General features: G+C 36.6%; 1 protein-coding gene across 7 annotated transcripts in view; it reads right to left on the minus strand.

Annotated features, from left to right (window-relative positions):
- Positions 1–2,232: 2,232 nt before the first annotated feature.
- tead4 (TEA domain transcription factor 4) overlaps positions 2,233–14,550 on the minus strand; it is a 61,274-nt gene continuing 48,956 nt past the window's right edge. For 4 of the 7 annotated variants that reach the window (XM_087311576.1, XM_087311574.1, XM_087311577.1 and 1 more), the window contains exons 10-12: positions 10,781–10,921; positions 9,656–9,808; positions 2,233–4,920 (exon numbers count right to left, since the gene is read on the minus strand). In XM_087311576.1, coding sequence (XP_087167702.1) covers positions 4,807–4,920; positions 9,656–9,808; positions 10,781–10,921 — 408 coding nt within the window. In that variant the 3' untranslated portion in view covers positions 2,233–4,806. The remainder of the gene's footprint in view (positions 4,921–9,655; positions 9,809–10,780; positions 10,922–14,550) is intronic. The other 3 variants (XR_015526023.1, XR_015526021.1, XR_015526022.1) reach the window with 1 other exon arrangement.

Raw genomic sequence — 14,550 nt, forward strand, 5'->3', positions numbered from 1 at the left:
ATTTTTATTGTAACATTTAACTACTATTTAATAAACAAATAAAGCATTTTAAAAATAACTGGAAGGCCTACTAAAACCGGATGTCTCGCACATGCAGTTACAAATGACGTAAAGCTACTTAAACCCAATATATTTTTTTCAGAATGTTCCAGGAATGTTCTTTGTTGGTTAGACAAATGTTATGAGTTTTCTTGCAACTATAACTTAAAACTATCATTTGTGAGTTTTCATCTTGGAATTTTTTACTTGTTTTTTTTACATTGCGAGTTTGTATCTTTGAAATCTGAATTTTATTCCCCAAAGCCGCGAGTTTACTGACTTTTTGTTGTGTCTTAGAAGATACTGTATACTAAACACAACAAACTGTGAACAAAAAGTCAGTTTTGAAGAATTTAGGGAGAGTTTCTCAGATTAAAATGTCACAAATCCTTTAGTTCTAATCCGAGCCAGAATTAAATAAACAGTTATAATATAGTTCACACAGTTGCCCTGCAGAACACCAAAGGCTCTTTGTTCCTCAGATGTGAGGCGTTTGATTCATTCTGGAGAAATCAGAGAGGATTATTCTAACTGCCTGGATTTCTGAATCACAGAAACTGAGACTAGTTTTGTGACTCATTTCCGTGTGTGTGTGTGTGTGTGTGTGTGTGTGTGTGTGTGTGTGTGTGTGTGTGTGTGTGTGTGTGTGTGTGTGTGTGTGTGTGTGTGTGTGTGTGTTTGCCAGAAAAGACTTGGATCAGATAGCCGAGCTTTCACACTCAATTTTGCAAAATCCAGCAGATCTATGAAACCTGCAATAAACACTGGCTGGAGAATAAACTCTCAGAGCCAAGGTAAGCTGCTCTAGGATCAGTCTTTTCTAGGCCACAATACAACCCAAGGGACGGGGTGATTTTAAGGGCAAGTGTTGTTCGCCAACTACATGAACTGAAGAGACTTAAGGATTAGTGTTATTTCTTGCCCTTATAAAGAACGCTGAAACGTACCTTTATTGTCATATTTTGACTTTTGTGCGTTGGGTAAAAATCCGGCGGCGGCGGGAAAACTTGAGCTAATTTTGTAGCTAAGCTAAGCAAATTAATTAGCATTTTCAAAATATCCACCGAATCAATACAACGATGTATTAGTGAATTAATTATGAAGTGAGTTATAAATAAGTGTGCGTCTTATCCTTTAAATGTACATTATACGTGTTTACATTTTCAAGCCACAAGATGGCGGTGGATCCTCTTCAATGAAAGTCGTGTACTAGCCTGAAAGAAAGAATCAGTCAGTGCTACAGCATATTTTTAAAATACATTACATACATACACATTTTTAAAACTATAACAATATATTAGCCCAATCAATCTACCAGATAACTTGATTAATATAACGTCACCGGAGAAAAACAAACCAACACACAATGTTCTCAGAATTATGAAAATGTTGTCTAATGTTTTTTGGCGCTAAACAAAAAGTTTAATCAAAATGACTTTCAAAGTTTCAGATAACTTTAAATAAGACATTTTCCAGAATTATTGTGCAGAAATACAGGTCTGCATACATCAGCAAAGCGTGCTAGAAATTAGCTGACAAGAACCATACAAATAAGGAAGAGCTGATATATTGGCAAAAAATGATTAGCATATTGCTAAATCCTTTTTAAAGGATATTCCTAAAAAACTGAATGGATGTTACAATCCACATAGAACATAGAATTATGGTGCATGATTTGACCAAGTATGGCTTCCATACAAGCTCTAAACATGAACCATATATCTGGGCCAAGTCTCAGCCAAGCTAATAAGCCATAACTGGGCCAGAATTGTTTGTGTGTCACAATTGCACTGCAATGAATTTTATTTCGCTTTATGGCAACACTTTTTCTCAAAGCGACCCGATTGGTAGAAATTTTTCTTTACTCAAAATTAATATCAATGTATTTTAAAGTGGGTCAATATGGGTCAAACTTACATGGCCCACAAACAACTTTTGAACATCTGGATCAAATAATACGTTTGACATCTGGCCCAAATCTTATGTGCGACCTTAAAGAAGGTGTCACCTCTGTGAAACCCGGGCCATGTTTAGCCCACATGCTGTATGTCAGTGCCGGGGGAATGCCTAGTGAGCCAGCTTTATGCCAACTCTGAGCCAGAATTCTTTGCTACCTGGGAAAATTACCATTCAATATAGTGTGAGCGAACACCAGAATGAAGAAATAAATAAATAACAATAACCTCAGATCAATTTCAAGGGATCAAACACGCTCTTTATTCCAAATATCAAACTGTTATCAGTCACATTTATGTTTTAAGGTGTCTGGATTCTGTCGTCATAAAATACACTGTTTGTTTTTATGAGCCCTTGAGAAGAAAAGCCTTTTTCTTCAGGTTTGACCGTTTTAAGTTTAAATTATCCACGTCCAACAACATGGCTGATAAATATAATGTAGCAAATCTACGAAAAAAACACATCAACATCCAGTCGTTCACGTGTATGAAGATAAAACTGTTTGGTTTGTAAAAAACAAACAAACAAAAAAAATTACGTAGTCCGATAAGTGGCCAACATCATTCCAATGCGATCTCATAGCTTGGTAACTTTCCGATTTAGTGGCTAATTCATATTCATTCACACAATTTTATTTGTACATGTAATTTTAGTACAGTTTGTTCATTCCTCAATGGTGGAGTTTATAGGGCCACGCCTCCTTTAAAAAATCCCCTATATGACCGAAATAGTATGAATACTAACAAATTAGCTACTTTTCTGACAATATATAAAATAGTTATGTTTCCTTGTGAGATCAGACTGATCATTCCCATACTAACAAATACCAACACAAACACAGAGGCTGAAATGAAATGCAGAAAACCAAAATACTTTCTCATGCTTTCCCATTATATAAAAAAACACTAACAAATGTCGTTGCGATCTGCATGTGGCAAAAATAGCAGTAGATCATCAGTGCTTATGTCTGCTTTACTGGAGCAGCAGTGCAGAAGGTTGTGTTTTGGCCTCTAGGTTGTGTTTTTTGTTCTGTAAGTTGTGTTTTTGGCCTGAAGGCGGTTTTTGTCCTGAAGGCGGTTTTTGTCCTGTAGGTTATGTGTTTTGTCCTGTAGGTTGTGGTTTTGGCCTGTAGGCGGTTTTTGTCCTGTAGGTTGTGTGTTTTGTACTGTAGGTTGTGGTTTTGGCCTGTAGGCTGTTTTTTTGTCCTGTAGGTTGTTTTTTTGGCCTGTAGGATGTGTTATTGACCTGTATGGTGTGTTTTTTGGCCTGTAGGTTGTGGTTTTGGCCTGTAGGCTGTTTTTTTGTCCTGTAGGTTGTGTTTTTTTGGCCTGTAGGATGTGCTATTGACCTGTATGGTGTGTTTTTTGGCCTGTAGGCTGTTTTTTGTCCTGTAGGTTGTGGTTTTTTGGCCTGTAGGATGTGTTATTGGCCTGTATGATGTGTGTTTTGGCCTGTAGGTTGTGGTTTTGGTCTGTAGGCTGTTTTTGTTCTATAGGTTGTGTGTTTTTGGCTTGTAGGTTGTGGGGTTTTTTTTTTGGCCTGTAGTTTTTGGTTTTTGTTCTGTATGTTGTGTTTTTGGCCTGTAGGCTGTTTTTTTGTTCTGTAGATTGTGGCTTTTGGCCTGTAGGTTGTGGTTTTGGCCTGTAGGTTGTTGATTTGGCCTGTAGGTTGTGGATTTGACCTGTAGGTTGTGGATTTGACCTGTAGGCTGTTTTTTATCATGTAGGTTTTGTTTTTGGCCTATATGCTGTGTGTTTTGGCCTGTAGGTTATGATCTTTGGCCTGTAGATTGTTTATTTGCCTATAGGTTGTGTGTGTGTGTGTGTGTGTGTGTGTGTGTGTGTGTGTGTGTGTGTGTGTGTGTGTGTGTGTGTGTGTGTGTGTGTGTGTTTGGCCTGTAAGCAGTGCTCTTTGGCCTTCGGGTTGTGGTTTTGACCCTGTAGGTTGAATTTGGCCTGTAGGTTGTGTTTTTGACCTGTAGTTTGTTCTCCAGCCAGTAGGTTTTGGTTTCTGGCCTGTATGTTGTTCTCCAGCCTGTTTTTCTCCAGCAATGTTTTTTGGCCAGAGGGTTGTACTTTTGGCTTGTAGGTTGTGTTTATTGTTCTGTAGATTGTGTTTTGGCCTGTAGGTTGTGGTTTTTGGCCTGTAAGTTGTGCCTGTGGGTTGTTCTCCAGCCTGTATGTTGTGGCTTTTTGCCTGTAGGCTGTTCTCTAGCATGTGGGTTGTGGTTTTTGGCCTGTAGGTTGTGGCTTTTGGCTTGTGGGTTGTGTTTAGGCCTGTAGGTTGTGGTTTTTGGCCTGTGGGTTGTTCTCCAGCCTGTATGTTGTGGCTTTTGGCCTGTAGGCTGTTCTCCAGCATGTGGGTTGTGGTTTTTGGCCTGTAGGTTGTGGTTTTTGGCCTGTGGGTTGTTCTCCAGCCTGAAGGCTGTGGCTTTTGGCCTGTAGGTTGTTCTCTAGCCTGTGGGTTGTGGTTTTGGGCCTATCGGTTGTGGTTTATGTTCTGTAGGTTGTGGTTTTGTGCCTGTGGGTTGGTCTCCAGTCTATAGGTTGTGGTTTTGGACCTGTGGGTTGTGGCTTTGGCCTGTATATTTTTCTCCAGCCTGTGGGTTGTGGTTTGGCTTGTAGGTTGTGTTTTTTGGCCGGTAGGCTGTGGCTTTGGCCTGTAGTTTGTGGTTTTGTGCCTGTAGTTTGTGGTTTTGGACCTGTGGGTTGTGGTTTTTGGCCTGTAGGTTGTTCTCCAGCCTGTGGGTTGTGACTGTAGGAGCCGTTGTGGCTCTGTTGCGTCTGCCATCTGCAATCAGCACAGTGGGTTTCAGTCTTTCACCAGTCTGTAGATGTGATGTTGGGCTCCATGTTCACTGGTGGACACTTCAAACACGTAAGCGATGCATAGTAAGGTTTCTAGAGTGTCTCTGTTGGTTATAACCTATGACAGAGAGGAAGAGACATTATTTATTTGTATAATAGTAATGTTTACTTTATTTCCCACTTATTTAAATGTCCTATTTTGTGTTGATATGTATGTACTCTGACTTGTAAACTCCTTGTGCACGCTTGGTGAATAAATAATAATAGAATAAATGATAGAATAAATTCACGCTTGATGAATTTATCCTGATTCAGATTTTTAATATGCATAATGATTGTTATGAACCCTGGTTTTATCCAAAGGTATTTTATGCCAATCCATGTTTTGAATTTATTGCTTAAAATATAAATTTAGACCTTTCATTATTAGGTTTTATGCCAATTTGGACTTTTATCTTACACTTAGAACTTAATACTGTATGTCATAATTGTGACTTATCTCAAAATATTTTGTGGAATAATTATGAGCTCCACATGTGTATGTCTACTGTGTGTGTGTGCGTCATAGTGATGCTGGTGAGTGTGTGTCTCTGTGAGGTTGTGTTGTGTCAGTGGGTCACACTGCTCTTTGTGTCAGGCTCTCAGCGTCCCACACACTAACCTCAGTGTCACCACAGCCTCATGTTCAACAGTCTGGAGTCTATAATGACTGCTGATGCTAAACTCAATCAACTCATTCTTATTGCTGAGATGCAGGAATCAAATCACGCAAACATGTGGTGGAAAACAAAGAGTTTTGCATGGAACACTTATATACGTATAAGCTGAAAACAAACAAAAAAAAAAAGAACAAAAATATATACTTTATGATTTTTCAATTAATTAAATTCAATTGTATTGTAATTGTACATAAAAAAATGTTATCATATATACATTTTAGTGCATAAATTATAATTAGAAAAACATTTTTTGGAGATGCACTGATACAGAATTTTTGACCGATACGATAACCGATAACTCTAACCGATGGCTGATATATTAGTAGATAAATACAAAATATTACATTTTTCTGGATGATTGCAAAAACAAAAGGCAAACAGTGAACAACAGACTTTATTTTCATATATGATTGAACTTTAATAATAATAATCAACTATTCTTTTCAATGGCCATATAAATAAAATCTAAAGTCTGACCTATAAAATAAAGAATAAGTAATGCAACCAAGTGAATACTAAGCAAAATTAAAATGAGTAAAATAAATACATAATTTATCGGCTTAAAGATATTTGACATGACTGTCAGTGACCACCTGAGGGCGCTGTATTTCAACGGACTCAGAGTATGAACTACAGCGCCCAAAAAGACTACGGCTGCATCCGAAACCACCTACTACTCAGTAGGTACTGCATTTGAATTTAACCGTACTACTCGGCCGTTAGAAAGTACGTTTTATACAGTATGGACGTGAAAAGTATGTATGGAATTCGGACGTACTACATCTGCCATTTTGTCATGGTCACGTGACCTACCTGCGTCAATTGCGTCGCTTTACTCCCATTCATGAATTCGCTCGCGGGGCATCATGGGATAACGCAGCATGCATGGGATGCGCACTCCAGAATTTCGCCGGAAGTAGTAAGTCATCCGGGTACTTCTCGCACTGATTGTATTCACAGCTGTCTCCGTGTCTGTTGATTATCTGGACTATATATTCTATCATTCCACCACTGTTTGTCATCGCGTCGTTTGTCTTCCTTGTCAAGTTATCCAGTAAGTCTAGTATTTCGAGTTGTTGTTCCTGATCTTGTTCTTGTATCTTGTTAAAGTCTAGTTTGTGTTAATCTGTCTTAGTTTCTTGTTTTATTGTTTGTTATTTTGCTACTTTGCACTTTTTGTATTTTTTGTCACTAACACTGCACTATATATCTATTAAAATCTGCACTTGGATCCACAACCTTTTGTTCCCATTTTTGTTTCCGTTTTGATCACGCTAAACGTGACAATATTGGCCTGTTGTTATCAGACCAATAACGCTACCATTAAAAATAGCATTTATCGGCCCGATTTATGCCAATATCATGCATGCCGAACAAAAGTTAGTTTCATAACTGATTCATTTGATCAGATGGTTTAAATTAAATCAAGATAATCAATGTATTAAGTTTACCACCAACCCTTGCAATAACTTTTGCTACTATAGTAAATTGCTGTTATAAGCAAACCCAGTTTTAGTAAAACTTAATACAATAATACTTAATAAATTAGAAATTTGGCAAAAAAAAATTTTTTTAAAAGTTGGTATGCACCGATATGGAATATGGAACCGATATGGAATTCTTTAGCAAACACACAGTGAACAACTGACTTTATTTATATATGACCTATTAAAAAAAGCATAAATAAAGAAACCAAGTGAACACTAAACACTAACCAAATCAAAATATGTAAAAAAAAAAAACATAAAATATCGGCTTAAAGATATCGGCCTAATATTGTTATCAGACCAAAAATGCTACCATTAAAAATAGCATTTATCGGCCGATAACGATACAGATTTGGCTCCCGATATATCGTGCATCCCTAAAAGTTAGTTTCTTTAACTGATTCATTTGAACAGATGGTTTAAATTGAGTCACGATAATCGAGGTTTTTACCACCAACCCTGGTAATAACATTTGATACTAGGGATGTAACGGTATCAGAATTACACGGTACGGTAATACCTCGGTATGAATGTCACGGTACGGTATTTATTGAATCATTTACAGGAAAAAACAAAACTTATGAAAATACTCCAAAAAAGTGCCAAAAGTGTCAATGACATACAAATTAGCCATCTATCTGTAAGCTTTGAAACAGGAACTTCAATTTTAATAACAAAAAAATATTAAACCATGTAAAAAAATAAAGTTTCAATTTAGTATTGTTGAAAACTCATCACATTCAACATTTAATCACTCACTCACTTAGACAGAGATGGCTTTTAAGGAAAATTATCATATAAATATAATCTGGTAAAAGCTGGTATCTCTGGGCATTTACAATCTGCATCAATCTGAACAGTGTGCTGACAACACCGCTATTCAGTACGTGCGCGACAACACAGCTGATAAGAACTCGCGCGACAACACCGCTATTCAGTACGCGCGCGACAACACAGCTGATAAGAACTCGCGCGACAACACTGCTATTCAGTACGCGCGCAACAACACAGCTGATAAGAACTCGCGCGACAACACCGCTATTCAGTACGCGCGCGACAACACCGCTATTCAGTACGCGCGCGACAACACAGCTGATAAGAACTCGCGCGACAACACCGCTATTCAGTACGCGCGCGACAACACCGCTATTCAGTACGCGCGCGACAACACAGCTGATAAGAACTCGCGCGACAACACCGCTATTCAGTACGCGCGCGACAACACAGCTGATAAGAACTTGCGTGACAACACCGCTATTCAGTACGCGCGCGACAACACAGCTGATAAGAACTTGCGCAACAACACCGTTATTCAGTACGCGCGCGACAACACCGCTATTCAGTACGCGCGCGACAACACAGCTGATAAGAACTCGCGCGACAACACCGCTATTCAGTACGCGCGCGACAACACCGCTATTCAGTACGCGCGCGACAACACAGCTGATAAGAACTCGCGCGACAACACCGCTATTCAGTACGCGCGCGACAACACAGCTGATAAGAACTCGCGCGACAACACAGCTGATAAGAACTCGCGCGACAACACCGCTATTCAGTACGCGCGCGACAACACCGCTATTCAGTACGCGCGCGACAACACAGCTGATAAGAACTCGCGCGACAACACCGCTATTCAGTACGCGCGCGACAACACAGCTGATAAGAACTCGCGCGACAACACCGATATTCAGTACGTGCGCGGCGACAACACCCGCTTTAGAGTTTTCCAGCTCTCATCCCCGCTTCTAGCAGCACACTCCATTTCCGCATTACTGGATCTGTAGCGACAACAGACCGCAAGGGATGATGGTCAAGCATGGGCTGATGGGAATTGTAGTTTCCGCTACCTCCCGTTCGCTTCATTCGCCTGAGCAAATTTTCTCAGAAGACCTATAGTTTTACCGAGTCATGCGACTACGGTAATATCGAAAAAAATTTATATTGCGGTATGATGGTATTTACCATACCGTTACATCCCTATTTGATACCATAGTAAATGTTTGCTGTTATAAGCAAACCCAGTTTTATTAAAATGTAGAAATTGGCAAAAAATGAATAAAGAAATAGCAGGCATAGAATATGAAATTTTTGACAGAGACCGAAAACCGTTAACTAGATTTGGAAACCGATATATCAGCCGATAAATATAAAATGTTCAAATTTTTCTGCATAATTCCCAAAACAAAAGGCAAACAGTGAATAACTGACTGTATTCTCAGAAATATTTAAACTTTAATAATAATCAACTATTCTTTTCTATGGTCAACTTTCCTTTATTTAAATCAAATCTACAACCTGATCTGAAATAATAAAGCAACCAAGTGAACACTGAACACTAAGCAAAATCAAAATATGAGTAAAATAAAATACATAATGTATCGGCTTAAAGATATTGGCCTAATATTGTTATCAGACTGATAACGCTACCATTAAAAATAGCATTTATCGGCCGATACCGATACTGATTTATGCCGATATATCTTGCGTCCTTTTAAAAAAAGTTTACAATTTCTTTATCTGATTCATTTGATCAGATGGTTTAAATTGAATCCCGATAATCAATGCAATAATTTGACCACCAACCCTGGTAATAACAATTGTTCCTATAGTAAATGTTTGCTGTTATAAGCAAAGCTGCGTTTACCTGCAGAATGGTGAAGTTTTCAAGTACGCTGTTCATCATGTATTTCTCCGGCAGATGTTTGAGTTTATGGATGAAGTTGATCATGTATTCGCACAGTGGTGAGCGATGGATCCTGAACACGTATCTGCCACTTTCGAAGCGTGCGTACTCCGTCTGAACAGGACAGAAATCAACACACACGCGTCATATAACACTGTTATCATGAGCGAACGCTGCCATTCGTATGCAGATGCAGGAAAGCTCGCTCTGATCTGCACAATAATGTCCCGCACTGCAGCCTTTAACAGCATTACAGGCACCTGTGCTGGACAGGAGACCCTTCTGCTGGAGATATATGCTCTGACCAATCACATTCATTCTGGACATATATACACACACACACACACACATACACTTACATACACAAATACACACGTGAGCAGATACACATTCACACACTCGTACATACAAACATGCATGCACACACACAATGCATACAGACACACGAATGCACGCACACACATAGACAAAGATAAGCATCCAAATACACAGACAAGAAAAAGCATGCACACACACACACACACACACACGAACACAGACGTGCACACACACTCTGACACATGCACACACACACAAACATACAAGCAAATGCATGCACACTTTCCATACACAAATGGACACACACACACACATAGATATAACAAATTCATGCAAACTCTACATACACAAATGGAATCTCTCTCTCTCTCTCACACACACACACAATCAAACACACACACGCACACACACACACACACACACACACACACACAGAGACAACAAATGCATGCACGCTCTGCATACACAAATGGACTTACAAACACACACACACACACACACACACACACACATTCACACACAGAAAGGAACACACAAATGCGCATAGACCCTTGTGTATAAAAACATGAACAGACACACAAACATGCACATACATTATTTGCACACGAACACACACACTAATACATACAGAAATGTGCGCACACAGTCACACGCAGACGCACATACTAGCATATACAAACAGACACATGCACACACACACACATACCCACATATATACACACACACACACAGAGACACAGACACACACACACACACACACACTCTCACCTCCACCTTTTCCACCACCTGTTTGCCGAATGAGCAGACTTTAGTGGAGGAGGTGATGATCATGTTCTCTGAACTCTCATATTGACTGGACACACCATAGAAGAAGCTGCTGTCGTCCTGCAGGTTAATGCTCAGATCCGCCTGTGCACACACACACAACAGCAGCACAAAATCACACTCTATACAAACATGGTTTACACTTCATCCCATTTGACATTTTGGCCACAAATGATCCAATAAATTTAATATATTTACATCATATTTTGTTAAGACGCCTGTAAATGTATCATATTTTAGATTATTTAATATCGTGTTTACAGTCTTTAATAATCTTTCTAGCATATAACATACATACAGGGTGATTCCAAAAGAATACAACAACTTTGAAAATCTGTATTTCATTAAAGAAACATGATGAAAACTCGAGTAATTAATCAATGTGAAGAGTACTAAGAGTTTTTCAAAACAGAGCTTCCTTAAATCGACCACAGAAAGAGCTTAGCTCTCTTTTTATTAAGTTCTTGATTTTCAAAGTTGTGGTATTCTTTTGGAATCAACCTGTATAACAGCTTTATATATACACACACACACACACACACACACACATATATATATTATATATATTTATATTTATATATATATATATATATATATATATATATATATATATATATATATATATATATATATATATATAATAGTTTTAACCTGTAAAATATATATTTTATTTATTGACCACGGTGCTAATATTCAAATATTTATTATGTTTTTTGATTGTATTTTTTCCCCATTGTGATTTTGAGACATTTGTAGAACATTCATAAATTTTTCTTTATTATTTACACAAGAAATACCAACTGGCCCAGCCAGGACTTGAACCAGCAACCTTCTTGTTGTGAGGTGACAGTGCTAAGTGAGTCACCATGCTGCCCGTATTTGTAGAACATTTGTAGTTAATTAAAAACAACAATTTCTTGTTCATATTTTACGCCAATATCAAACATAAATTATATTTAACATAAGTAGTATGTTATAAATAGCAAATATATATATATATATATATATATATATATATATATATATATATATATATATATATATATACACACACACTCACACATTTATATATATTGAAAATTTATATTTATCCATTTCTCAGTGCATATAGGTCATATATTTCTTCTTAAAAAGATATTTTTGTAATATAATGTTTTTTTCACTGAATATCATTAGAAATAAAAAGATAATACATTTAAATTCAAGCAAAAAAATATTTATATATATATATAATATTTTGTAATATATATCACAAAAAAAGTATATTTTGTATCTCTTAAATTTGCTCTTTAGAAAATAGAGGACTTATTTAATTACTTATTTTATAAAAAATAATAATATAAAAATAATAAATTACATTTTAATTAAAAATAATTATTAAATAAAAAAATAATAAAATAAAATAAAAATTTCTTGCCCTTGGGCTACTAATTTTGGAAATATATATATATATATATATATATATATATATATTTTTTTTTTTTTTTTTTACACAAATTACTTATTTGTTAATTATTTATTACAAAAAATTATTTGTTTGTGTGATCTATACAGGCAGCACGGTTTCACAGTGGGTAGCACTCCCGCCTCACAGCAAGAAGGTCACTGGTTCGAGAAGTGGTTAGGTCAGTTAGCGTTTCTGTGTGGAGTTTGCATGTTCTCCCCATGTTGGCGAGGGTTTCCTCCAGGTGCTCCGGTTTCCCCCACAGTCCAAACACATGCGCTAACATCCATACACTCTCACATTCACACTCACACACCAAGGACAATTTATACATTCATTCATTCATTTTCTTTTCGGCCTAGTACATTTTTTAATCTGGGGTCGCCACAGTGGAATGAACCGCCAACTTATCCAGCATATGTTTAATGCAGTTGATTCCCTTCCAGCTGCAACCCAAGACTGGAAAACACCCATAAACTACAGTTAATTTAGTTAATCAATTACCCTATAGCGCATGTGTTTGGACTGTGGGGAAAACCGGAGCACCCGGAGGAAACCCGACACCAACACGGGGAGAACATGCAAACTCCACATCGAAATGCCAATCGGCGCAGCCAGGACTCGAACTAATGACCTTCTTGCTGTGAGGCGATGGTGAACAGACACATTTTTGACTTATTTTCACTGCAATAAGCCTAATACATTACTGTCCAGTGTCGTTCTCAGTCCAGTTTTATAAAGCTGTTGTCCTGTAAGCCTTTTTTCAGTGTTTTCCGCTTGACTCTACCATCTCTGCATCCCATAATGCTCAGCGCTTCACCTTTTCCCCCCTCATAAGGGCCCATTACGCCGCTTTATTCGCTCATTTGTCTTCATTTCTCCAGCTTCCCTCCAAACTCTCTCTGCGAGGGAATTCATCCAATTACAATCAAGCAGCGCCGCGCTTCAAATCGCATTACTGCGTCCGGCTGCTGTGTAACAATTTAGCACGGACGGCTCAAATCGGATTGCGAGTGCACTTGAAGATCTGTTAGGACGGAGCCGCGGGGCCAGATTCAATATCTAGGAGCGTAGCTTTGCAGAACAGCGTTAGCATGACACGACCTGCTCCTGACGCCGCTTCTGGATTCATAATGGACTTAATATATCTAATGCTGTTTTTTTTTATGTGTGCAGGGCCCCGGGCGCTGGGAGAAAGGTCTCGCTGGAGCCCTGATCAACAATTCAGGAGATTCTGGCTGTCACGATCACTGGGTTTTAGAGGTAAAAACAATGGTGTTAACGCTGGACGATTCTTGATACCTGACGAAAAGAATTATATGTATACATTTTTAGCTTTTTTTGAAACCGAAGGGTCATTAATTGTGCTGCAGTGATGTAAACGGACAAAATTATAGCAAATGTACAGATATACATCAATATATAGAGTCCAAAAATGTATATTTTTGTTAAAATGTATACTATTTTTTTATAATTATATATAATTTACATTATTATAATTTTATAACTATATATATATATTTATTAATTTATTTATTTAGCATATTATAAAGTTCCATGTCTATATATTTAACTTTTAAAATATTGTTATTACTTTATTATTTTATACACATATACAAATATAGTGTAATATATATATATATATATATATAAAAAAAAAAAATATATATATATATATATATATATATATATATATATATATAAATAATCTAATACACACACACACACACACACACATACATACATACATACATACATACATACATACACACAATTATATTATTAAAAAATATTACAAATATTTACTTAGTATAAAATAATATTAATATTCATTATTTTATGGTGAATAATATTTATGAATATCATTATTTTCATTATTATTTTTTCAATTTTTTTACTTTAAATAATAAACAAAATCTAAACATAAAAAAAATTTAGAATAAAATAAATATTAAATTATCACAAAAAAATTACCATTATTACTATATATATATATATATATATATATATATATATATATATATATATATATATATATATATATAAATGAATAATAATTATTGTAAATAAATAATTAAATAAATAGTAAGGAATTAATAAAGCATGATTATATTTTTATCTATAATACCTTTATCCTAAGATAGTATATTATTATTTTATGTTTATATTTATATTATTCCCCAATAATTTCATTCATTCTTTATTTTCTTTTTGGCTTAGTCCCTTGATTAATCAGGGGTCGCCACAGCGGAAGGAACCGCCAACTATT

This window comes from Danio rerio, chromosome 25 (assembly GCF_052040795.2).
Source record: "Danio rerio strain M-AB ecotype USA chromosome 25, GRCz13ab, whole genome shotgun sequence".
In the NCBI taxonomy this organism is placed as follows: domain Eukaryota; kingdom Metazoa; phylum Chordata; class Actinopteri; order Cypriniformes; family Danionidae; genus Danio; species Danio rerio.